Source organism: Myotis daubentonii, chromosome 13, assembly GCF_963259705.1.
Source record: "Myotis daubentonii chromosome 13, mMyoDau2.1, whole genome shotgun sequence".
Taxonomy (NCBI): Eukaryota; Metazoa; Chordata; class Mammalia; order Chiroptera; family Vespertilionidae; genus Myotis; species Myotis daubentonii.
Genome location: NC_081852.1, coordinates 35,881,169 through 35,906,914, shown reverse-complemented (window position 1 = coordinate 35,906,914; position 25,746 = coordinate 35,881,169). Strand labels below are relative to the sequence as shown.

Sequence of the window (25,746 nt, the reverse complement as noted above, 5' to 3'; positions counted from 1 at the left end):
AAGCATGTGGTTTAAGTTTCATATGTATGGTCTATACATGCCTTGTGTAAGCCTGTACACGTGCATGCACACACACATCCCACCCCCACACCTCCATACCCTTCAGGTAGATCCCCATAGTAGTAACAACAGTTCTATATGGTTTGAATATGAAGATAGGCATAATAGAACTAATCAGACACTTCAAAGACATTTTAATATATTTTGGTCTCTTTAGTAAATGAAAGTGTTCTGAATTGGCTTTAACAATGATCAGTAAGAGATATGCAGTCAGATTTTCATGTGAGCCAAATCAGGCTTCTATGTACAGAAATACTGAAATGCCAAGTGGAAGAATCATTTAGCTTTAATATGCTGATAATTTGGAGACTTGGGTTCTAAATTCTCCTCTGCCTTGGTCTTTAAGTTTCCTTAAATTTGAAATTAGGATGTTGATTAGATCATTCTGTAGTCCATTCTGGCAAAATTTTGTGATATCCATTATGAATAAAGAATAAGGACACCTTTGCTTCCCCCGCACCCCCCCCTCCCCCCGGGATATGGGAAAGGATAGAGTATGAAACTATAGCAGATGTTGGTATCAGTTCTTTTGTAATCTATTTCTGGGAGTGCCCATGAGAGTAGCACAAAATAAATAAAGCGATGGGGTGCATGTGAAGATGCTGTGACAGGCGTGAGGTTTCTGTGCTGTGACGGCGGAGAGAATGTAACTTGCTGTGTGCTGACAGAGGGTCTGACTAGTGGAACTTGCAAAGTGAAAATAAGCAATTTTTGCAAAGTTCTCTATGTTCCTAACAGCAGCAGTAGCTTTTACTATCCCACAAATAAACGTTTTGGAAAGTTCCCTGTCATTTTTTTTCCACTTAAAATTGATATTAACATAGATGCTTTTCTAAGGAGCTAGATTATTAGAATTTTAGCTGTATTATAATCTGTGGAAAATTTAGATGACTTTTCCATTAACTCTGATATTTGAGCACAAATATTCTTACATAATGGAGTGACTCAAGACAGACACTGAACAGTCTGCCTAATACCAAAAATGTATAAAAGTCCCTCCTATTTTATATTTATTTATATGGAGCTTTAAAACCAAATGAGACTTGGTATATTGCTGTTTTTTGCAACTTATTTATTATATAGGTGTTTGTATATATGTCTTTTAAGTTTAAATCTGAACCACTAATATTTAAAGTAGTCCTACCCACCAGATAAATGCCTATACTTTGAAAAATTAATTTTTCAATCCAATCTGGGTAAGGAATAAATTGTAGCTTTTCTAAAAATGTGTATTAGGCAAAGTGACTGATAATTTAACAGTTGGTTTCAAATGCACAGTGACTATACCGGTATGCATCTCCTGAGCCCCAGCTTGAGGCTCTAGCGATTCTCCGAGGGTAATGCTTTCATAAACTTGAGATATCATATATTGGCCTTAGAATAATATCCATTTGTTTTACCATCCCAATGCTTCGTCTAGTTATCATTAGAGATGGATTTCCATCTCATGATTATTCTATGAAAGGCACAATATTAAGCATTAATTCAATTGGAACTTAGGTGATATTTACTTGTCCATTAAGTTAATGAGCCTGGAGATCTCTGTGTATTTCCCTACTTAGCCTTTTGGCCTGCAACTTCCCCTCTCCTCCAAATCTCTGACATTCTCACAGTATAAGTGTCTTGCCATATTTCTCTTGCCCAGTTCATTCATTTTAGTTACCAATAAAATCCAGTTTACTCAATATTCCATTTTATCGTTTCTTATAGCCTCATTACATTCCCACATTCCCAATTTTAGAAAGTTCCTAGCAAAATGTAGTTTTATTTTTTACTTTCAGTTTTGATTACAAAGCATGTAGGGGGAAAATGGTAAGTTGTGGAATCTGTTAAAAGCTATTTAATATAAAAGCAACAACGAAAAATAATTGACTCCAGAGCTATTCTCCCATAAGCCACATGATATCAAATCCATTTTCAAAAGCAAAATTACTTTTGCAAATGTTTTTGAATAGTTTGTGAGGAAAATAATGATGCATTAACTTAGGAAATAATGTGCTTGATATACCAGAAGGTTCATTGAAATGGAACTGAGAAACTATAACTTATTAATCAGATTCAGAGATATTATGATGTTCGTACTCATGCATATATTCACTGGGCTTAACATGCAGTAAAATAATATTTAGTGGAAAATCATTTTAAATTCCCTTTTATGCATTTAAAATTTTTCTATCCATGAAAAAATACAGAAAACCCAATATTTTTCTTCTTAGAAATCTTTCATTTCTTTTGGTCTTTGGAAACCGGAAGCTTACTAACAGCACAAAGAAATGTTCTTTTTGGTAGCTAGTGCATGGATTTTGGGGGGAACACTAGTGCAGGCTGAGGCCCAGTGCTAACTTACCATCATTTGAAGCTGTGGACTATAAGAATTCATTTCAATGAATATTAGGCATGACGCTAATTTGGTATTAAACTCTAAGCGCATTAGCAATTACTGTACAATGCACTATTACTTTCCAAGTCTCTGCAGTAAGTTTTTCATCATTAATGGTTTATGTTTTTTTTTCTTTTTATGCTGAACATATAATTCTCAGCAGTATGACTTCAAAACAGCCTAACCATGAGAACTTTCACTATATCCATTTAAACATGCATTCCTGATGGCTGAATCTGTCTATAAAACACAATCACAGAGTGATATAATTCTCTAAGTGATAAGCAGATAGGTGCTGGACATGCGGTGCTTAATCCACAGGAAGCCCATGTGTCTAAACTCCAGATTTCTGTTACAATGAAACGAAGAGAGCCTCGAATTCTTTTCTGACTCATCCAACTGTAATTAAAATTCTGTTGTCAGACTCGCTCCCCTTTACAGTCCAAAGACAATTTCTGTGGTGTATTCTTAGGCTTTGGAGTAGGATGATTGCTTTCCGAAAACGTATTTACACAAACAAATGCATTAAATGGATTTGTAATGTGCCTAAAATAATAGGTATTATTGTTATTTATATTCCTTGGCTTTACTTTTCTATCAGTAACTTGGAAAGCAAAATTTGAAAATATTTATGAAATAGAGAGGCTCATTGGTCCTGAATTAATTAGGGTGACCAACTGTCCTGGTTTGTCCAGGACCAAGGGGTACCTAGGACTTCAGTTTTAAAACCAGGACAGTCCCAAGGAATTTTAGTATTAAAACCAGAACAACGTCAGGCTAATGGGTACAGATGATCATCCTAAAACAGGATGAAATGGTGCTGGAGTGAAGACAGTTTTAGGAAAAGGAACCTGTAAAACATCTGTTGCCTACTCTTGCTGGATTTTCCAATTTTCTCCTCTTTCTATGTCCCTAGCCTCGCTCCACAGTCAGGCTAGTTAATGTTAGGAACACTCTTATCTCTCTGGGTCCAGAGCCAAGGCAAGAGCAACAATTGGAATTCCTATAGAGGGCAAAGCACAGAGAAGGTAAGGGTCTGGATTCGAATCCAGGCCTTAGTATTTATTAGGTGGGTGATTTTGTGCCTCTGTTTTCTCAAATATAAAGGGAAATAATAATAATGTCCAATTTGTAGGGTTACATGAACAGTGCCTGCTATGCATTACGAGTTCAAGGAAGCTAGGTATTTTTATTATGATATTGGTTAGGATTGACAATTTAGAGCAAGCTAGTATGTCTACCAGTAATAGTAACTTCCATATCTAGATTCTTACGGGTACTTGTTACTGCTACCAATTTTCTGTAAGGGGTGGCTTTCATGGTCCAAAAAGCTAGCTATGTCTTTTTGTTTGTTTGTTTGTTTCTTGCAGTTCAACATATGTACATGAAATGGCAGAAGAAAATGTCAAACTTAGGACTATCCCAAGAAATATTCCATCAGTGGAAGGGGCAGACTGGATGGCAAAATTATCGCAGTTCTTTTGGGGGCAAGTTATATTTTTAGTGAAGGATTATAACTTCTTCAGATTTTACTTTTTAATAGGAAGTATCAGGGTAAAGCTGCATTATTGAATACTTTATTGAAGGATTCTGAGGTTTTAAGGAAGGCCTGATAATACTTATTCTCATTCATGAGAGTTGGATGCAAAATTGAAGAGCATCAACATGCCACAATTTGGTCTGGCTACTGGTAGAGCGTTGTTTCCATTACAGTTATGACAAAGAGAGACTGCTGAAAAGTAGGTTGTGAGTTGACTATGGAAAGCTAGAGTATGAACTCAGTTCCTTCAAAATTGCATTGTTCTCTGTTTTAACATCTAACATCAAGACGCCATTCCAGGCAGGCAGTGGGAGAGTCAGTATATGTCATTCAACCCCAATTTATTCCGGATTTGTGGCAGCCATTTCTAAATGAGCAGAAAGTAGACTTGTGTCTGATCTTTGATATTAAATTTTACCCAATTAAATTTCCTGTAAGACACATAGGAAGATTACTCTGTTGAAATTTAACTGCAGGACCTTAATTTTTCATATAAAATTCATTCTGAGCACTTATCAAGTACAATGCAAAAAAGTGGTTAAGAAAATATTGGAATCACTCAAAAGTTTAAGCTGGAAAATCAGGTGCCTAAAGCCCTAAACAACCAGATAAGGACATCATTGAAAAAATTTCTTAAAATATTTATGTTGAGTTTTAAGAACAGAAGAGAATAGCCTAGAATTCTGGATTTTGCATATATAATTTTAAAGTATTTGAGGAAATTAAATTATTTTATCATAATATAGGCTAATACAACCAAGTATATTCTTATACCTTGAACATTTTTTAAAGTATGTCAACTGTAATAGTCATTTCTTCTTGGCTGTTTACTTTCTTTGCATTTAATACATCTGATTTCTGAATTTAACATGGGATTAATCATGGAATATATTTTGTATCACAAGACTTCCATTTAAAATGAAAATGCCACATGAATATATCCTATGGCTGCATGTAGATATGATAGCTTAAATAGTGAAACAAATTATGTCACTTAGTGTAAAAAAACAACCCTCACTTTTGTTCAAAGATACCTGAATATTTTTTGGTTGAAATGCAATTTTAATTTTGATGGAAAAGTGCTTTTATTTCTATTTTCATTGTACATGTAGCAGGCTTTCTACTTTGTGCTGCCCAAATACATTAAGTAACCCCCTTGAAGCCTCAAATGAACCTTAAAATATAACCCTGCTTAGCAGTTAACTAATGATGTTACTTATACAATGTTTCTGACATATTTTTAGACATAAACTCTTGGCCACCTGGACCCCTATAATAGATTGATAGGAAAAAGTTTTAAGCATTTTTCCCATGGAATCAAGGAATTCCCATAAGTTAGAAAGATAAGAACTTGGCCTTTTGCCTGGGGAAAGACAATATCACAGAAGCTCTTTTAGAATAATGTCAGTTATGCAAAGCTATAGTACTAATGCTTGGTTTAGTTTTAATTAAGACAACAATGAAATTCAGAACTATTATTTCCTGCTCTCCAGTATTTGTAAGTTATTCATGTTTTGTGCATTACAAATGAAATGTTTTGGGGATGATCCATTTAGTGTATTACACATTCATGTTGGAAAGCAGAAAGCCTGTCTTATGACATCTGTACTAAGAGAATTAGATCATAATCTGTGTGGAAGAATATTTAGGGTTATATATTCTTTGTCATTTACACCTCTTTAAATCAAAAAGCTTACTAACTTGCTATTGGCTTGTCCCCTTTTTCTTTCTCCCTTCTTTTCTTAGCTCAGATAGAAAAAGTTGTGCATTCAAAAGTAAAAGAAAGCAAGTTTTTATTCTTTTTTGAGACTAATATATCTGTCCTTGGCTATGGTTCTAGATTGCAATTCAGTTTTAAACTATTACCTATCTACTTTGTTTTAGTGTTCAGGATGGCCAAGTGTAGCATTGAGGTTTATATCATTCCGTGCCCAAGAATAATTAGAGGGCTGCTAATAAAGATGTTATAAAATTGGATGAGTTGGTGAAGATTTAGATAAATATTATAAATTTAGGTAAGCATTAAGTAAATATTTGGCGCTTTTAAACATCATGTGTTTCAATGATGTCAGAATTACCCTTGAACAGAAAGGATGCTACTTAATTGTCATCACTTCAGGAAATAATCTAGTGGGCAGGAATAGGGGTGAGGGTGGGTAGAGGTGGAGTGAATGGTATAGTCTTCCTTCTCTTTAGAATCTTCTCTCTTTTTCAAAGTTTGTGTCTTGCTATTCAAGTGGAAGGGCACAGACCTAACAGCTTAGTTGTCAGGGAAATAATATTTTTAAAGGTATGGTTCAATTTTAGGATGAACTTTTTGGAGATCAGCAATGATTTTTCCCATGCTCCCTATACCCCCCCCCCCCCCCCCGCACCGAAAATAGTTCATTAACCTGAATTTGGAAAAGGTGGAAAGGGGAGGAATTAGCAGGAGCAGGCAGTGTGGGAATGCTTGGGGGGGGGGGGGCGGAAGCGGGGCGGGGGAGAGGAAGTCAGAAGCCTCCTCCCCCTTCCCTTCCCCAAAGACACCTGGATGTTAGGATGTTCGGGGGAATCCAGAGTTGCTCTATCTCCTGAGAGGCAAGTTTCTTTTCCGGCCTTGGCCACCTGTGTGCTGCGCTCCGGGTGGGAAAGGTGGCTTGGGAGTAGGGAGAGTTCAGACACGTGACTCGGGAGCCTTTCCTGGTGAGGCTGGTGGTCAAAATACCTCCAGAACTCAGAGCTTTTAAGATGCAGAGTACGCTTTGCTTGCCCACGTTTCCAGGATTGTAGTCCCTTGTCCTCAAGACTCGTCTGCTCTGGAGCCGGCTGTCACCTTCCCAGCTTGCCTGGGGTCCTTGCTGTCTTTCCCCTCTCCCCTCCCCACCCCCAAAGTGGTGCTCCCGCCTCGCTCCGCCCGCCCGCACAGCCCCTGGTGCGCCCCGCAGGGTTATCAGGCTCCGCACACGCACCACTGGCTTCCTCTGGCTCCCAGCGCGAGTGACCCCGGCAGCCCAACCGCTGCCCGGGAGCCTCATCGGAGTCCGGTCTCCTGCTCCCTGACCACCTCGCAGCTGCCCTTCGGACCCCCTGCAGCGCCCACCGCGTCAGGCTTCATCCCGGGTTGGACCTGCGGTTCTGCTCATCCCCACACTCAGCCTCTCCATCAGCCCCGAGAAGTGGAATCTGCACAGAAACTCTCCGTGGCTGGAGCCCGCGGACTGGGCATGCTCAGAAGCCAGGGCTGGCTTTGGTCTCAAGTAGGAAGCTTTTGCACTCGGGAGGCAGCGGCGACTTTGGGGAAAGTTGATCGGAGAGGGGAGGAAGCCCCGAGACGCGGAGCAGCGCGGGGAAGGAGCCCCTGGCAGCCGGGAGGAGCATGGGCACCCTGCGGGATCTCCAGTACGCGCTCCAGGAGAAGATCGAGGAGCTCAGGCAGCGGGATGCTCTCATCGACGAGCTGGAGCTGGAGTTGGATCAGAAGGACGAACTGATCCAGAAGCTGCAGAACGAGCTGGACAAGTACCGCTCCGTGATCCGGCCGGCCACCCAGCAGGCGCAGAAGCAGAGCGCCAGCACCTTGCAGGGCGAGCCGCGCACCAAGCGACAGGCGATCTCCGCCGAGCCCACCGCTTTCGACATCCAGGATCTCAGCCATGTGACCCTGCCCTTCTACCCCAAGAGCCCACAGTAAGCCGGGGTTACGCGCAGGGGACCCTGGGGCACCCTGTGGGTGGGGAGCTGCGGGTCTCTGTATTGTCTCTGTGGGCCCCCGCCCCTCCCGCTTGCTATGTCTGTCCTCATCCTCAGAAATGTTTCCTTTACTTGCGGGGCTGTGCACGTTTCTAGAGCCAGACTCAGCACCTATGCTGCCTTCCCGTCTTTGTCGGATGTCGAGCTATTTTTTTTTTAAATATGTGCATTCATATATGCCACCTACTGTACAGAGAGTTTGAATGCGCCCAGGTGTGTGTCTGGCTGTGTGTATGTGTGAGTGTGAGAAGCGGAAGAAAAACCCATCTCCCAAATGCCTTGGCAAAGCTGCCCAGCCGGAAAACCCTAAATGCAGGCTCATCAGACTTGAAATGAAATGCGTCTGATATCATCCTTACTTTCTATGCGTTTGTGGCTCTCCCGGGTTTCTCTACGTGCTGGCCCTTCTCGCTGGTACCCTTCAAACCTGATGCTCTGTCATCATCAAAGTGTCAAAAACAAGCCAACGCGCATATCTAAGGGAGGATTTTTTTTTTAATTTCCTCAATTGGATGACATTTGCAATCCACACATGGAAGCCTAGTCAGTTGATTTCTTAAAGAGCTTTTCATAACATCCGAGGGAGAATATTGCTTGTTTTCCTTCAGGAATTTGCATGCTGTTACTAATGGGGCACCGCCTCCCAAGAGGCTTGCATGTTTCCAGGCTCAAAAATAGAGAAGTGCTCTCTACCTTTATTGAAATGGGAGACACATTGTTTGCCTTATTCCCGGCTTCTGATGCAACTGATCCGTGTTGTTCCAGCATTTTAGAGAACTCTGTGGTTCTGATGTCAGTAGGCTTCACAACTTGGGTGGAAAGATTGAATGAAACTTGTTCTACACCACTTAACTCTAGCGTTCTTATGGAGAGTAAAGGGACAAGAACTTACATTAATAGGGAATGAGCGCCCGAATGAAAGTTATTTTTAATTAATAGATATGATATTTGATAAAGTAAAAGGTTTTGATGCTCTATTCCTAACTACATCACATTGGCTAGATGACGTGTTACATAATAATACAAGGTCCCTTGGAATCCTTCACTCCGTAAACACAAGGGACTGATATAAAGAGAAAGAGTAACTACTTGATTATCTTCATGTGTATTTGCTGTGTTGGAGGGAGCTTGAGAGTATGTACTGATTATACTTCTGAAAACTTAGAGTTAGACCTGTACTTGTTGGTTCCCATAGAGCATGTGCTGTTTCTCATGCAAGTTGAGCTTAATGAGGAGATTTTATTCCGAGAGAGTGAGGAAGAGACCGTAAGGGTAAACGCTTCTGAGCTTCTGTCTTCACCAAGTTGCCCTAATAGTTTGTTGTTAGACTTAGATCTGCCTTAGAAACCTGCATGGTGAATTAATTTGCAGTCCTGTTATGCTTGCCTGTTTTAGCTAACCAGGTACATGGCCATCGCTCCTGGGCCAAGTTTTGCATAATGAAAAAATAACTCAAAGGCAGTTCTGCATCTTTAAGGATTCTGCAGGATCTCATTTTAGTATTTGCAGGACTTTGGAGTAATACAGAGCAAAGTCCACTTTTATAAAAAGACCAGTTTAATAGGGTTTATAATGAAGCATGATAAATCTAGCAGCTGATAACTGCAGTGAAATGTATCAGACAAGATCCAAAGGAATCTAGGCAGTAAGGAATGAGCTGAAGTTTTAGAAACCTTTTAGTGCTTGACATGGAGAACTACTAGACTTTTTTAAAGCCCATGGTGGAAAATGAAATGAGTGTGGCAAATAATTCTATTGTAATAAACATTTTATCTATGGAACAATGCTGTGCATTCTGGTATTTAATAACTTGGGCTTTAAAGAAGTCAGCCACTAAGACATCAACATGGTGATTTTGGTGATGCTGAAGGATTATATTGAAGAAAATGATAGCATGTCTTCCAAGCTTAAATAATTTTGGAAAAACATCTGTTCTTTTTTTCACACTTACATAAAATGAGAACAAAATTGACTTAAATGGTAGAGTGTACCTCTCAAGAGAAAGAGAAGTATATTGTATGCAAAATGATTATTATCATGTCATTGGAATGATTGTGCAAGATAGCTCCACAAAGAATTAGGAAAACTTGACAAACTGAAGATGCGTTTGAACTTCAGTTTATTCCGCTATAAGTAATTTGATTACACAGACTTACTGTTAACAAGTGTTTGTCTTTATATTTCATCTTTGGTGCAACTTAAATTTAGTCATCTTTCTTGAACTTACACACAGGTTATCACGGCTTCAAGTTAAAATGAAACCATTTAAATAACATAAAACTGACATTAACTCACGATCTTGTTAGTTTTCTATATTCTCTTCATTACATGGAGGTAACTGTTCTGCTCAATTATTTGATGAATGAAAATATGTTCCTGTTTACTTTTTGCTTATTGAGGTTGCCTTCTGAGGATAGTTTTTTAAAACTGTTTTTTAGTGATTTTGGATCCTTTAAAAAAATGTAAAATAAAAATTAACTCATCCACTTCGATTGTCTTAACTTTTTTGGTTTGAAAGTTTCCCCATTAAAATGGGAATTGCAGGGGAGGCTTGGTCAGATTCCAACAGAAGCCAGGGCCCTCCTGCTGCATCTGTGAGGTGGGGAGAGTGTTTTTGTTTCTCTTTCACATGTGTATATAAACAGCCCTTAAGCCGTTTTTGTGTTATGAATGTGAAACAAAGAACTGAGGTAGCAAATTGGAATCTGTATTCCACTACTACCAAATAATGACTTGATTATGTAAAATTATTAGTCTATATATTTTGAAATAAATTGAGCAAATAAACTCTTAAAAATGAGAAAAATATCCATTTTATGAGATCAGCCTGTTGGTATATATATATATATATATATATATATATATATATATATATTTTTTTTTTTTTTTTTCTTATGGACTTTTAAAGTAATTTTATTTCATGCTATTTCATTCCTGAAAATTGACTCCATAATAGGTTAGCACATTCAGTCTCTCCTATTATGATCTAAACCCTTTACCTATGGTAAATATTCTCACATCCTTTCTGTTTCGCTGTCACAGGGTTCTGTGTCATTCAAGTTGGTCTATATAAACTTGAGTCCCTATCACAAATGGTTAGTGTCTCTGTATTCTTGTTAGGCTGTTGCTTTTCACCCCTGAGGTAGATGCATTTCAGAGAATGATGGCGTTTTGTTATATTTCACTTTTGATTGTGAAGTACTTTGGAAGAGCTGAGGATATTGAGGAATATTTTCTTATTTTTAGAGAGGCATTCATTTTAAGATCTTATGTGAGCTTTTAAACCTTGACACTAGAACATCTCAAGAGAAATGGAGTCTTTCTACAGGCTGTGTGTTAAAGTTTTTAGGAAGTTGAGAGAATTTTAGCATTTTAGTGTAATCTTAGATGGCATAATATTAAAACAGATTTCTTCAAAGGTAACCATTAAATTTCAAATGTGCCCTACAGCTCAGTTGAATACTTTTGTGGGATGTCTTTCATGTATAAGCTATCATCAGGCATTGGAGGTCAGAGATACATAGATCCTATCATCAAGGAGTTAATAAAGGTTTAATAATGCTGCACAAGTATATATTCTAGAAAGTAGAGTAGGCAAGTCATAGAGGAGATACTCAAGACAGCAAATATAATCGAGCCCATTTAATTTTATGGTTTCAGGAACTCATGTTGAAATGGAGATATTTAAAGTAAATACATATTTGGAGGATGGCCATGATTTAGTGCTAATGGGATTAGAGGGGTGGGGGTTGGCAGGGCCATCAGCAAAGGGATGGACAGCAAAAAAAAGCAGAGGGTACATCTGGGAATTAACAGCAACCAGTGGCTGTACCAGAACATGGTAGTGCGGTAGTGGGAATTGAAGAAAAGCTAGTTTAGGCCAAGAGAATGAGCATATTAGTTTCTATTTTATAAAGTAGGTAAGGGGGCATTTTTGTTGTTTTTAGAATAATCAAGACGTGTGTGTGTGTGTGTGTGTGTGTGTGTGTGTGTGTATGTGCATGTGCGAGCGCGCGCGTGCGCACATTTTACTGGAGGACTACTTGTTACCCATTAGTAAAGCTCTGGCTCTGAATGTCAGTCCAGTCCTCTACCCCTGACCAGCACCGTCCTGCTAATAGCCATAACTATTCCAGCTTGGTAAGGGCATTTCATTTAACCAATCAGCAGATGGTTAAAACCCTTAAGGAAACCCAGTTCCACTCTTAATAGAAAACAAGTCCCTTTACCTACTCACTTCAAACTGTTCCCACTGAAAAGAATCTAATTTTATTTTTAAAATACGCTAACTAGATTCCTCATGTACCTGGGCAACTGGGACAGGAGAACTGAAGTTGGTTTCTGAAATTCATCTTCCTTGTTTTTGTGGAAGAGTTAAATTCCCACTTAAGTCTATTAGTTATTCTAATAGACTTCCCCATTTGAGTGTGTTGGTTTGATGTTAGTCTATGCAGTAAATGGGAAGCTGTGGAAGCTTTTATAAAAATATATATGAGAACAGGTTGCTAAAACCCTACGCGGGTGATTGGAAGCACAGTCCAGTTGTGCGCCCCTCAGGGGTGGCTTGTAATGAAAATACTGACAAGCCCGCAAAGAGGAGCTCCAGAGACTGCCCGAGAATATAACCGACCAGTTTCCTGGCCCTACTGAGCCACATTGCCAAGCTCCTGCTACTTGTTATTTCACTAAAGAGTTGGGTTTGGATTCCTAATGGGAAAGGGGAGAAGTGGGCAGACGATGTTTCTATTGTTGCTGTTTGCAGGTTATAAGGCATATGGAAACATTTTTTTTCCCCTGTCTGCCTAGCAATGGAGGGTCTCCATGGTATCCTAGCAACCAGTTGGAACACTGGGCTGCTGCTCTTCCTGCCATCTCTGCCATAGGTACTGCTGCCCATCCCAGGGCACCAGACCTGCTGCCTGCATTCCAACCCTCCGACTTGAACCTTCCAAGCTCTGAGAACACAAGACAATGTGATATGTAAGCACATGCTGCAGGCAGCATTTACCAGTAGGCTCAACAGCTTATTATGCAGTCACATCTGTGGCATTTTGAATCCTAATCTGAATGGTTGAGCTGGCGCTGTTGGCCACCCCTTCCCTGACAGCACGTCTCGACTTCCTCACACCCAGCCTTCTGACACCCCTTCTTCTTTCCTCTCACCATTTTCTATAATGACTGCCTTCCTCTGCATCTCCTTAAAATTTGTTTTCTGAGAAGAACGGGCAGCCTGTTTGAACTCTCTAAGTATAACTTTGTTTGTAAGAGCAGAGGAATGTTCTCCCTCCAAAAGCCGTCATGTAAATATGAACAATAGCACAAGAACTGTAGCCACACAGAACAGATGTTTAACAAAAGGTGGGGCTAATAGTATACTTCCACAAGTGCCTTGTTTCTGAATGGCTTTTATAATCATAGTCATTTGATAGAGGCAGGAGGGTAGAGTGGGAAGAGGAGATGTGTGTGTGTCGGGGTGGGGAGGGGAGAGGTGGGCAGGGAAGTTTAAAGCAAGATGAGTATTGTTAAAACTATGCTATATTTGCAAATCAGTTGGGAAGGAGTAATGGGCATGATGGGTGAGTAAGACTGGAATGGAATTTGCAAGTTGAATAGTACTTTGTGGATGAAGAGAGGAGACACCCAAACTGGAGTATTTGGAGGGCTTGCCTCCTCTGAGTGTGGGAACTGTACTGGGATTTTGGCAGAAAACCATTAAAATGTTTCCCTTTAGGCCAATGCTTGATTTGAATGAATGTATTGTTCCTTTCAAACATCCTATAGGCTGATACCAGGGAGGCTTGGTGGTTCAGGAACAGTCCACAGGGCAGAAAGGAACGAGGAGAGCAAGTCAGCACATCACTGTTTCTGAAAGAATGGGTCAGAATGGCACTGCCCTTCTCATCATAATGGCTAACATTTACTGAGCACTCACTGTGTGCCAGGTACTGCTCCCTGTGCTGTCCATAGGCTGTAATTCTTATCAAGCGACCCTGAGAGGAAGACTCCAGAGTATCCCATTCCACAGCACTGAGGTACAGGCCACTGAAGCTCAGGGAGGCCAAGTAAGTTGCTCAAGGTCACACACTTTGTAAGACGCTGAATCTGAATTTGAACTCCAGGGCTGTTCTCCTTAGCCATTAGGGTCTCCTGCTTCCCAAAGGAGTGTGAGGATTAGGCAATTGCAGGAAAACCCAATGAACCGCCTATAGGCTGTTCTCTGGGGAGTGTATCTGTTCCCCAGTAATTAAATGGGAAGTGAAGTACTTAGGGAGAAGTGGAAAAAATAAGACAGGTCAGTGGTTTCCAAACTTTGCTGCAATTAGAACCACCTGAGGGGCCTTTAAAAAAAAAATCCAGTGCCTAGGTTTTACCCCAAGCCAATTAAAATTAGAATATCTGGGGGTGGAAGCCAGCCATCAGTATTTTTTTAAAGATTCCCCAGATAACTTAAGTGTGCAGCTAAATTTGGGAACCACTCTGAGAAGACAACAGGGTGTGTGTGTGTGTGTGTGTGTGTGTTATTAAACAAAGGCAAGGATAAACTTTCCACTTAAAGAGTAGAGTGTTTCTGTTGGCTAAAACTTTTCAGCACCAGGGGCTTGCCAAAGCAGATATCCCCCCTATATTATAGGTGTGCACGATTTAGTAAATGTCTTATTGTTTATTCTCAGTGGTTCCCATCCTTGACTGCATATTAGAGTCCAGGTAGGTCTCTCTAGGAAATGTTAAAAATATCTTTCCTGGGGTGCCACTTCCAGAAATTCTATTTCATCGCTCTGGGGTGGACCTGAGGCGTAGGGATATTGTTTCAACTCCCGAGGTGATTGCAATATGCAGCCAGGATTGTGAACCTTTTCCATGGAGTGTTCAACTGCAGTTGTTACTGGCTATTTGAATTCCCATCCTTTGGAAAAGCACTTTCCTCGGTCCCTTTCTACCAACCCAAATCCCTGCTTACAGTGGAGCCAGGCAGCTCCAAAGCCCCTCTCCCCACAGCATCTGCCCCTCTCTTGATCTCTGGGGTTACCTGTGTGGGCCTGGGGCATGATCATTGTCGGCAGCTCCGGTCAATGGAAGTATATTTCCTCTTTCCCGCCAGCCGTGAGTCCTGGCCACTGTTCAAATATGACACATTAGGATCAGCCATCATCCCAAGTTTGTTTCCACTCTCACTGGGGCAGCTGCCTCGTTAGCCAGTGAGACTGTTCCCTTGGGCCCCTGATGCGTCTATGAAATTTTAATGTATGAAGGTGAGACAATGATGAGCCCCCTTGGAAGAGCAGGACGGGGCTTGTAGTGCCTCTCCTTCTGGTATGTGAAGTCTGTGCAGCCAGCTACAGTGTGTTTTTTTTCCCCTCTACAGATATTTTATCCTTTTAAGGCAAACAGCCTGAGATCAGGCTGAGGAGTACTTTCCAAGGAGGCTTCAGAGAAAGCAGAGCGAGCACATCAGGCTCTCAGCCTCTTTTCCGGCCGGGTCGGGTCGGGGTGAGTGGACAGATCTGGGCACGGCTGGCCGATGAGAGGTCTGAGATGACACCCACAGTCTCCGTAGGTCCCACAGGGGGGCTCCCGGGGAGATGGGAACTGGACCCCCTGTGATCACCACCTCCCTGCTGCCCCATTGCCAGCTCTTTGGACTCTTTCTTGCCCTCTTTCCCCTTAGACTCTAAGGCAAGGTCCTCAAACCTTTTAAACAGGGGGCCAGTTCACTGTCCCTCAGACCGTTGGAGGGCCGGACTATAGTTTAAAAAAAAAAACTATGAACAAATTCCTATGCACACTGCACATATCTTATTTTGAAGTAAAAAAACAAAATGGGAACAAATACAATATTTGTATTTGCATGTGGTCCGCGGGCCGTAGTTTGAGGACCCCTGCCTAAGGCTTAGAGTGTTAAAAACTCCTCTAAAGACATTCCTAATTGTCTCTGATAGGAGCCTGTTTACATCTGTAATTTAATCATCATCTTCTCAGGTGAGGACCAGCCAATATAATACTTTATATAAGCGATGAAAATAGCTGGTATAATTGCAAATACTCGGTGGCAGAAATCATCTCAGAATGGAGTCAGTGAGGAGCTCTCTTGTCTCTTTCCCCCTCCGTCTAAAATATGAAAATGTATTCAGCTGACAGATAGCATGTTAGAGCAGAGTGGATGTAATAAGGCTGCCCAGAGGATTGGGGACATTAATTACGCAGGGAAGTTAATCATAAGGAAAGTAAACACTTTCATTATGAATCCAGCTTCATGTGGTGCACATGGTTATTGGACCTAAGTGGGAAGGATAAGAGGAATTAGCAATAATAAGTAAACGTGAACAAAAGCATGTGTTCACTTATATGGCTTAGCCATTAGACAGGATTATGGGCAAGAGTTGGTGTTAGGACACTGTTTCTTAAAGTTGTTATAATCCAAGATATGAAAGGATGGGCATTAGCACAGAAAAAAAAATCAGTGCCAGTTTAGTGTCGACATATACTACTTTCAGCTGCATCAAATTTTTTAAGAATGTTAATTTTATTTGCCAGTCTAAAGATGATAAGTGCTAATTAAACTTACCAGCCTTGCTTCAAGACAGATGTAATTTTAGTGACTTCTCTGTAGAGATTGAGTAACTTAAATCCAGCAAAAGCAGATGTAAATAGGTTAAATTATTAATATGTGACAAAAGCAGATTTCCTAATGTTGTTGACTTTCAGATGTTCAGTTTTCTTACTTCTAGGCCATATCTGCTCTTTAAGGGTAGCTCTGAAGTTCTTTAAATGTGAAATAATGATAGTATCAGCCAGTCAGTTTAATTTGGTTAATTGTATTAAATGTCAATGATGACGAATACACCTCAGTGAAGCAAAATGCTTTTGCTATTTTTTGAAACAATCATAATATGATAATACCAAGCTTTCTTCAGATTTAGACGAAGGAATAATGAGATATTGTTTAAGGAAAAACATCTCCTTTCTGGATATGCTGCATATCATCTTAATGGTCCAGCTCGATCAATAAATTATGGTTTTCACATTGCTTCTAAATCTGGAGTGAGAGGAAAGATAAAAAGATTGTCATGATGAGAAAGAAAAAATTGGAATTCTGAATGTTGCCCCTCTGGAGTTAATGTTACTGATGGATTGGAGTGTGGATCGGCCATTCTCCACTGTGTCTGCGGGTGGCTGGCAAATGCATTGTACAAACTAGCACACTTCCATCTTCATAAGACACACCTTGCCTAAATGACTGGTGACTGAGTAATGCATTTTATATTGTGGCGAAGCAGAAAAGATGGCCTTCTATTAGACTTGTGCTGGTTTGACAGGGTGTCACCATATCCTTTACAGAGGAATATTAAACATCTGAAAGTGACAGGTACCATTTTGCTAAGTCGTGATGGCAACTCATTAGGTCAAGGGGGAAGAAAGAACAAAATGCATTAGAATAAACCCTAGAGTGTCAGGAAGGGAACATTATTTGAATTATGTTCTTTATTCTGGGTCCCTGCTATTGTCTTATTTAGGAACTCTCTGAGGATACGATAGCTCAGAAAAGTAAGTCCACGGACCCTCGGATATGTAAGAGTAGCTATTGGCTGGAGGATCCACTCAGTGAATCCCTCTTTATTTTGAGTAAATAAATTTTAATTAAAATAACTTTTTCAGTTCTGAATTGTTAGAGGAAAACCTTTTCTTTCTTTCCTCTTCCTCAATAATGTATGGTACAGTGCAAAATGAAAGAACTGCTTAAAGTTTCCAGTCATTCAGTTAACAATTACCTTTATAAAACTGTAGTGCTGCCGGCTGAACCAAAGGTCACGGTTTGATTCCTGGTCGGTGCACATGCCCGGATTGTGGGCTCGATCCCCGGTGTGTGGTGTGTGGAGTGCACATGGCAGGTGATGGATGATTCTCTCTCATCATTGATGTCTCTCTCTCTCTCTCTCTCTCTCTCTCTCTCTTTCTTTCTCTTTCTCTGTCTCCCTCTTCTTTCCTCTGTAAAATCAATGAAAATATATTTTTTTAAAAATGTAGTGCTGCCCTGGCCGATGTGGCTCAGTCGGTTGAGTTTGGTCCTGTGCAAGGAGAAGATACTGGTTTGATTCCCATTCAGGGCACATGCTTGGGCTGCGGGCTCAGTGCCCAGTAGAGGGCGTTTAGGAGGCAGTCAATCAATGTTTCTCTATCCCTCTGGCTTCCTCTCTCTCTCTCTCTGAAATCAATAAAGACATATATTTTTTGAGAAATGTAGTGCTGAACTCCATCATCCATTTATATGAAAAATGTTTCTTGTTATAGATCTGAAAAGCTTTAGAATATTATGAAAGAAACTTGCAATGACTTTTTGTTTACTGTGGTAGCCTTGATCAAGAAATAGTTATTTTTCTTCAAAAAATCTCATTTCAGACTTTCTGTTGTTCTTCATAAAAGGGAAATATTACATGAAAATTTATAATCTGCCTGACTCTGCCTTCCAGATGTTTTATCATTACTTAGTATGGAGACCTACATTCTCTTGTTGAAAGAAAGAAACAAGAACTAAATGACTCCTTGTTCATGTCGCACTGAATGGCATACAACTAAATGGATATTATTTTCAAACAGTCCTCATGAAAAGGAATGACAAATAAAATAAACCACTGTGAATAGAGCATCTTTGATTAACTTTTTGCCACCTCTTTGCATATTTCATGAATTCATCTAGCCTTTGCCTTTTCTTCACTCTGCTTAACACATTAACATATTCATTCCCCCTCTTTTTGAGTTTTGGTGGGAAATGCCTAGCCTAAAAGAAAAGTGTTTTTCTTTGTTGTTTTGTTTTGTTTTTTTATAGGGAACTACTAAAGGAGTACAGTCTATTGCCTTTGAAATAATAATAATTAAAGAAAAAACTTCCAGAATGGAGAATATAGGACTTGGAAGCATTATCTATGTGCCTGAGTGTTTTTTATGTGTTTGTGAATAATTATAAGAAATTATTTTAGAAAATTCTGACATTTGAAAGGTATCCTGTTATTTCCATTCAAAGTTATATGCCATCTATAATATAATCATGATTATTTTAAGCAATGCAGAGTTACCCTTCTGTACTCTCAGAAATGAAGAGATCAAAATAACTTCTACTGAAATATTTTGGGGAAGATACCACTGCAAGATGTGAGAGAGGTGAATGCAATGTAACACATCCCCAGAACCTCCGTCCTAACGTATAAAACAAAACACTGCTCATCCCAGACGTGGCCACCTTTCTCAAGTCATCCTTCCCTTCCCATGACTTGTCTTGCTGTTTGGTACCACCACTGAAGCCGTGTGCCGTGTTAATCATTTGTCATCACAGAGCAGTGCTCCATCTTCTGGCTTCCTAGGGGCTACTGTCAGGGTGATGGATGGAAAGTAACTCAAGTATACATTTATTTGTCTTGGCAAGAGTGACATGCTCTGCTAGATGAGCTCAGAGGTTATTAAATAATATCTAGGTGAACCCCTGATAGTGAGTTTTAAATCATCTATGGCAGGTATACCTCCCCTCTACCCCTGTTTCATTCCTTCTTGACTTTCCTTGCTAGATTTCAAAACTTCTTTTGGGAGTTCAATCCATTTCTTTCTCATCATGTAAGGGGAAAACACAGTATTAACCATGTCTTTGCTCAAAGTAGGCTCACTTTTTCTTTCTTTCTTTCTGGACATACAGAAGAATTTTCTCATCTTCACAGAAATTCTTTCTAAAGGGAAGGCAGTAATTGTTAAGTTTTAGCCTTGTCTTTACTGGTCAGTTAGTGATAATGATTATGATGATAATGACTAAATATATATATTGTTATGTGCTGCATATGCTCTTTCATATAATTCTCACAATCATCCCATTTTTTCAGATGGAGGAAATGAGGCGCAGAGAAATTAAACACCTTGCCCAAAATAAAACAGTGGGCTAAAGCACTCAAACCCAGGTCTGTGTAACCCCAGGGCCCATGCTTGTTCTCCACGTGCCATGTGGCTCAGCTGATTGTCCTAACAACTCACTAGGTTTTAGCACAAGTCCTATTTTCCATTCCCTTTTATAACTTTACTAGAGGCCCGATGCATGAAATTCGTGCAAGGGGCTTGGCCCCCGCCCCCACGGCTTAGGTCGTCTGGCCTAATTAGCATATTACACTTTTATGATCATAGATTCCTTTTATATAGCTCTTTGGTACATTTTTTATGTACCTGCATTTTTATATACTATACCATTTACCCATCTACCCAGGGTAGCCATGGGGGCATTCTCCTTTAAAGCTAGCACACCAGAGTATCATGGCCGTTCTCCTGTAAATGATACTGTATTTCTGCTATATTCAAATTGCTAATCAAAGACAACTGCTTATGCCTACATCATTTTTTGCTGTATCATACTTGTAAGTTTTCCCCATCCTGTACTTCCATATTTTGTTTTATTGGCTTAATAATTTTAATTAGCCTGTGCTTATCCCTATTGAATCAAATTTCCATTTTAAAATCTGCTGCTTTGGAATATATGCTAAAAAGGACACTGCCTTTTCAGGGGTCCTTCCAACATGGAGTGGGCCCAGTAAACCTGGGCTGGAGTCATGTTTTTAGTTTTCAGTATCCGACTTTATAGTACCGTGTATTTTCCTTCTTCATGTCCATCAAAGTTTAAATTTCTCTAAGTTGGTCATTATTTGGTTAACCTATACTTTCCCTCAAAGATGGTGAAGGCCATGGAAACAAAGCCAGTATTCTTTTTGCTCCATGTTGTATTCTGGGAGCCCAGAATAGGGCTGACACACAGCCCTTAAAAATTCTTTGTCAAAGGAAGGATGAGAAGAAGCCTTTTCATCTTTGCCCTTGGATGCTTCATCTTTTCAATTAAAATAGTTTTAAATGAGAAACTTCTGTAGAGCATGTTTGGTTTGGCCAAAGAGTGCTTTCCAAACTTCTGAACTTGAATGCCTTGGCCCACGGTTGTGAGATTCTGTGTTCCTCAAGTTCATCATAGCCCCTGACTCTTCCTACTTTCTTATCAAGCTCCTGTTCTTTGTTTGTTTGACCTGCTTTCCCTCTGAGGACATTCGAGTTTTTTATAGGAAAACCTGGGATTACATAGTCTTGAAAAGTCCTTTTTAGTTTGAATAATATGTGATTCTATCTTTCCAAGGAAGCATACTTGTCCTCTAACTTAAATAAATGTCTCATCTCAAGCTCTGCAACATAAAACCTTGTAAACTGGACGCATAAATGGGTTGATTGCTGACAAATACAAACATGGGATTAATGGAAATAGTTATAGAGATGCTTTCAAATTTTTAATTTCTTTTACAGATGCAGCCAGAAATCTCTCTAACAAAATCCTGTCAGACTGAAGATAATAGCTTGCTAATCTTGACTATGCAAAAATTCACATAGATCTTAATATTGTGAGCTGGTAGAGAATCAAACTCATGATAAAATACAACTTCATTTGGTGCTTGCTTCAAGATTAACCAAAATAAAATGGAAAATTTAAAGGCTAATTTTTGTCAGGATAGAACCTGGGAATACCCAATCCTGGAAAACATTTTTTTTTTTCTTGTGACCATGTGCTTCAGTGAATGTCTGAGGTTATTTTCCTAAAAGGCCTCGGTGCCAGTGCAACTGTATACCTGTAGTTAGCAAAACAGGGCCTGATAACAACTTATATTCATTAGCTAGAAAAAGGAATATATGTGTGATCTCATTTTTGCCTCGCAATATCTGAGTGTAAAAAGGAGAATGGATCATCTTCATTATACAGAGGAGAAAATTAAGGATCAAAGAGGTGGGGTAACACAACCTAAATTCAACAGCTCTTCTGTGATAACACTGTAAATACAATAGGTTATCAGATTCAATTTACCTTCTTTCCACACTTTATGCAGTGTTAATGCATTCATGTGATTGCCTTCATACTCCACTAAGTCCTGTGGTTCAGCCTTTATGGAAAATGCAAGCAAGAAGGCTCAGACCATAGTATATACCAAGGAAAAGGGCATGGGCTCTGATTCAAGTGCAACCTTACCGCTTACTAGGTATGTGGTATTGAATCTGCCTGAGCTTCCATTTTTCTCAGTAACAACAATGATTAAAATGTATGCCATGATTAGAGATCATGCTTGTGAGTCCCTCAGTGTAGAGTTCAGATATGGTATGGGCTCCATAAACAGCATAAAGCATAAGCTGTTGGGGATTCCCTTTATATTGTCATTTTAATTGAGTTCATTACACCGAATTCCATTATTAAGGTGCAATAACCATCCCTCAAACAAATTGAAGAGCATCAGGTGGAAAGAGTTTCAGTAATGAGAAGATCCTAGAGCAGAGGCCGATGCAGCCCAACCTGGCTTTGCTGGGTCTGATTTAGAGGAAGACTGATTGACAGCAAGAATTCGACATGACTTCTCTGTGGGATGACCGTGGGCAAGGAAGGGAAAGCACAACCAAGTTTAAAGTTCTATAATAATGCAGCTTATTTCATCAATGAGCAGTTGCAGGTCTACAGAGACGTTAAGAATGGATTGGCCGAGGGTGAACTGAGATTTATGTATTTAAATTATATTAAAGGATCATAATGAAAATTGTTGTGGTGGTACCTGAAGGAAAAGCTAGCTGTCTGTGCTTTCAAGACAGGAAGAATACTTGGTGGTCCTTCTTTGCAGATGTGTTTATGTGAAATGGTAACAACATTGTTCTTAACCTTCATTTTAACATGAAGGGCCAGCAAACATGCAGAATCTGGCGCTGCTGCTCTGGAGTCCTGTGCAGTTTTAAAGACCCACTGCTTTGATGATTGGTTTTAATCCATCAAAAGTATTTAGAGCAAAGTGCCTTTTCTGTTTTCTGAAATGTCTGCATAAAAGTTATGCACTGATAATGGATTTCTTTTGAAAACCATTCATTCCTGACTTGAGAATTTCCTGTTCAGGCTGAGATGCCCTCAGATGCAGAATATAATCTTAGCCTATAAGTGCTTTCTCTTAATGACGTTGATCCTGCATCTCAAGATGTCTTTTCAAAAACAATATGATTGTGGGTGAAAGCAGTGATAACAGCCTTGTTAGCCGGTGGAGGAATACATTAATGGTCTTGGACACATTCTTGACAGTTGGGGTGATGAGCTGATAATAGAAAGCTCTAGAATAAAAATAAAAATGCTAGTTTATTTTGAAATGTGTTGTGTAGTACAAAAAAGATAGATTCTTTTTAACAGCTTTATTGAGGTATTAACTTACACGCCATAAAATTTACTCAGGGAACATGAGCAGTACAATGATTTTAGAAAATTCATAGAGTCATGCAACTATGACCACAATCAAGTTTTAGAACATTTCTATTATCCTCCTAATTTCCTGGGGCCCATTTGCAGTCAATCCAAGCTCCACCCCTGCCCCAGGAAATCACTGATCTGCTTTCTGTCTTTATAAATTTACCCTTTCTGTACCTTTCATATAAACAGGTATCTTATTTTCCAAATTATATCAATTCACGGTTTATGACTATGTAACATCAATTTATGGTTTACTTAATGTGAAGATTGAGGTTTAGAAGTTAAGATTGTATTGTTGTTAAATTAAACATTGTCTCATTAGTGTCAGAAGAGTTCAACGGAATGATTTTTGTACCTAGATCCAACATATTAGTATGGTAACGACATGAATAATAGTAGCAGGTTACCATTTAGGAAATGCTTACTGCGTTTAGGCATTCTGTTGGGAGATCAATGTACCTGTCTTTCTAATCCTGATAATAGTTCTAAGGGCAGAGAGTGTTTGCTTCATTGTAGCAATAAATGAAGCAAACTCAGAGAAATTAAGTAATTTGCCCCAAAGCACACAATCTGCCTGTGTGTAGTCTATGGGTTTGGCTGCTATGCCAAGAGGTACTGTGACAAGCGGGGTATGGCTTGTACCTTTCTACAGCTTCCCAACTCTTTCCACTTTTTCAGCACTAAGATATATCCTTGAAGTTACCCTCTCACTTGCCATTTTGGCTTCCCATGTATGTCCAGCCGAGGAGCAGTACAAGAAGAGAGCATCCTTGTGTTAAAGCAAGCATCAACCCCTTCGGGGAACAGGGAATTGATCAAGGTGCTGTTTGTGAAATGAGAGAGGCAAAGCCAGGAATATTTGAATTGTGAAATCAAGGAATGGACAAGTGTATATGAGAGAGAAATAGAAGGCAAAAGAACTTGGGAGGAAGGGAGACATTTCAGTTACCTAGAGATGCCTGAGGTGGTGATTTCAGGAAGCAGGTTGACGATTTCAATAAAAACTCTCTTAGTGGTAGAATCTTTTAAAAGGGAAGAATTCTAATGGGTTCTTGTACCTGTGGGGCTGGGAACAGATGAACAAGACTAAATGGTCTCAAATGCAGGTGGGCCTGTGGGACATAACTGATGTAAGTGACTGCGGCTGACCCCAGTTTTTCTCAGTAGAGACCCTGGCGTGCTCCCCGGCTGGCCGTATTCCCTAGAAGCCTTTACGCTGATGCCAGTTAGTGCTGTCTGGTGCAAAGGCTTCTGGGTTACGAGCCAATTGAGAAACTTGCCAGATCTGTTGCTTATTCAGCAGTGAAATGAGGTGGCACTTTTAGCTTTCGTTCTTCTTGTACAGGTACCAAGAACAAAGTTTCAGTTTGAGAGAATAAAGCATATTTTTACTTTGAGGATCCACTGGAGATTGATAAAAGGGATTTCAGATACGATAAAGTCTTTCATGTGTTTGCGGTAAGCGGCAGATGCAAGCTTTAGTTACACAAGTGGTTGGAAGACTTAACTTCCATTGCACAAATTTGAATTTTCTCATTCAAATAAGTAATAGTGCAGACAGCGGTGCTTGTGTATAGGAACAAGTTTTGATAAAATATGCCTATGAAACAACTGGGGGATTAAAATATTATAGATACACACATTACATTTCGGATACACAAGATTTAGAGCAATTTCATAAAAATGCGTACGATGCAACAACATTTTTAAAACACCTCATAAGTCTTTCAGCAGGCTGATGCTGTTTATACGGGTTTGGTTCATTTGCAGACTCCAGAATGGTGGGCAGAACACAATAGAGACGAAGACGTTGGTGGTTCTCTGGACTAGATGCATCAGGGTCACTTGGAAACTTGTTAGAGATGCAAATATGATAGTCTCTTCCCAACTCATTGAATCAGAAGCCCGGTGTTATGGCCCAGCCATCTCTGTTTTAACGGCCTCTCTAAGTGAATCTGATGTGCCTAACGTTTGAGAACCCCTGAAATCATAGGATGGGGATTTAGAAATAATGGTGTCAGGCTGTACCATAAACGTGATTAAAGGCAGGTCACCTCAGTGCCCAGAACATTGGAGCTGGGACTCATAGTTAGGAGCTCTCTCTGCTTTTAATCTGCTACCAGTGGGAATATCACCTTTTTTTTTCTTCAGTTCTGCCTGCCTTTCCCTTCCATTAAGTTTTCTCTGCCCACACCAGTCTGAAATGATTTGTCTTTTGGAATACCCATAGATCCAAATTCTTCTAGGTCTAATGTTCTTTTGAAACTGTGGGGGAGGGAAACAGTAATTTTCTTCCAACCTCTCTAAATTCTTCTGGCTAGACTAATAATGAAATTAACATGAGACAGATTAACAGGAGAAAATGACCAAACGTATTACATATGTACGCACAGGGGTTCCATAAGTGTATGGCACCAAAGGATAAATCATGTAGTGAGGCTTATATGCCAACCTGGCTTTAGAAGAAGGAATAGAGGTATGGTTTGGGACTTCAAATATCAGGAAGGCGATTTACATGCAGATGGAAAATCAAATGTGTGGTAAACACTTGTTTGCTGGCCCATCATTTTTTTCAAAATATATTTTTATTGATTTCAGAGAGGAAGGGAGAGGGAGAAGGAGAGAGAGAGATAGAAACACCAATGATGAGAGAGAATCATTGATCAGCTCCTCCTGCACGCCCCCCACTGGGGATCGAGCCCGCAACCAGGCATGAATCTAACCTTGACCAGAATTGAACCCAGGACCCTTCAGTCCACAGGCCAA

At 39.9% G+C, this 25,746-nt stretch overlaps 1 protein-coding gene across 2 annotated transcripts in view; it reads left to right on the top strand.

The window, feature by feature from the left end:
* Positions 1-25,746, top strand: part of PRKG1 (protein kinase cGMP-dependent 1) — a 1,080,615-nt gene that overhangs the window by 71,760 nt on the left and 983,109 nt on the right. Inside the window, exon 1 of one of the 2 annotated variants that reach the window (XM_059662698.1) lies at positions 6,599-7,649. The exons of the other annotated variant lie outside the window; for it this stretch is intronic. Coding sequence (XP_059518681.1) covers positions 7,339-7,649 — 311 coding nt within the window. The 5' untranslated portion in view covers positions 6,599-7,338. Of the gene's footprint in view, positions 1-6,598; positions 7,650-25,746 lie in introns of those variants that run through there. 2 annotated transcript variants of the gene reach the window in all.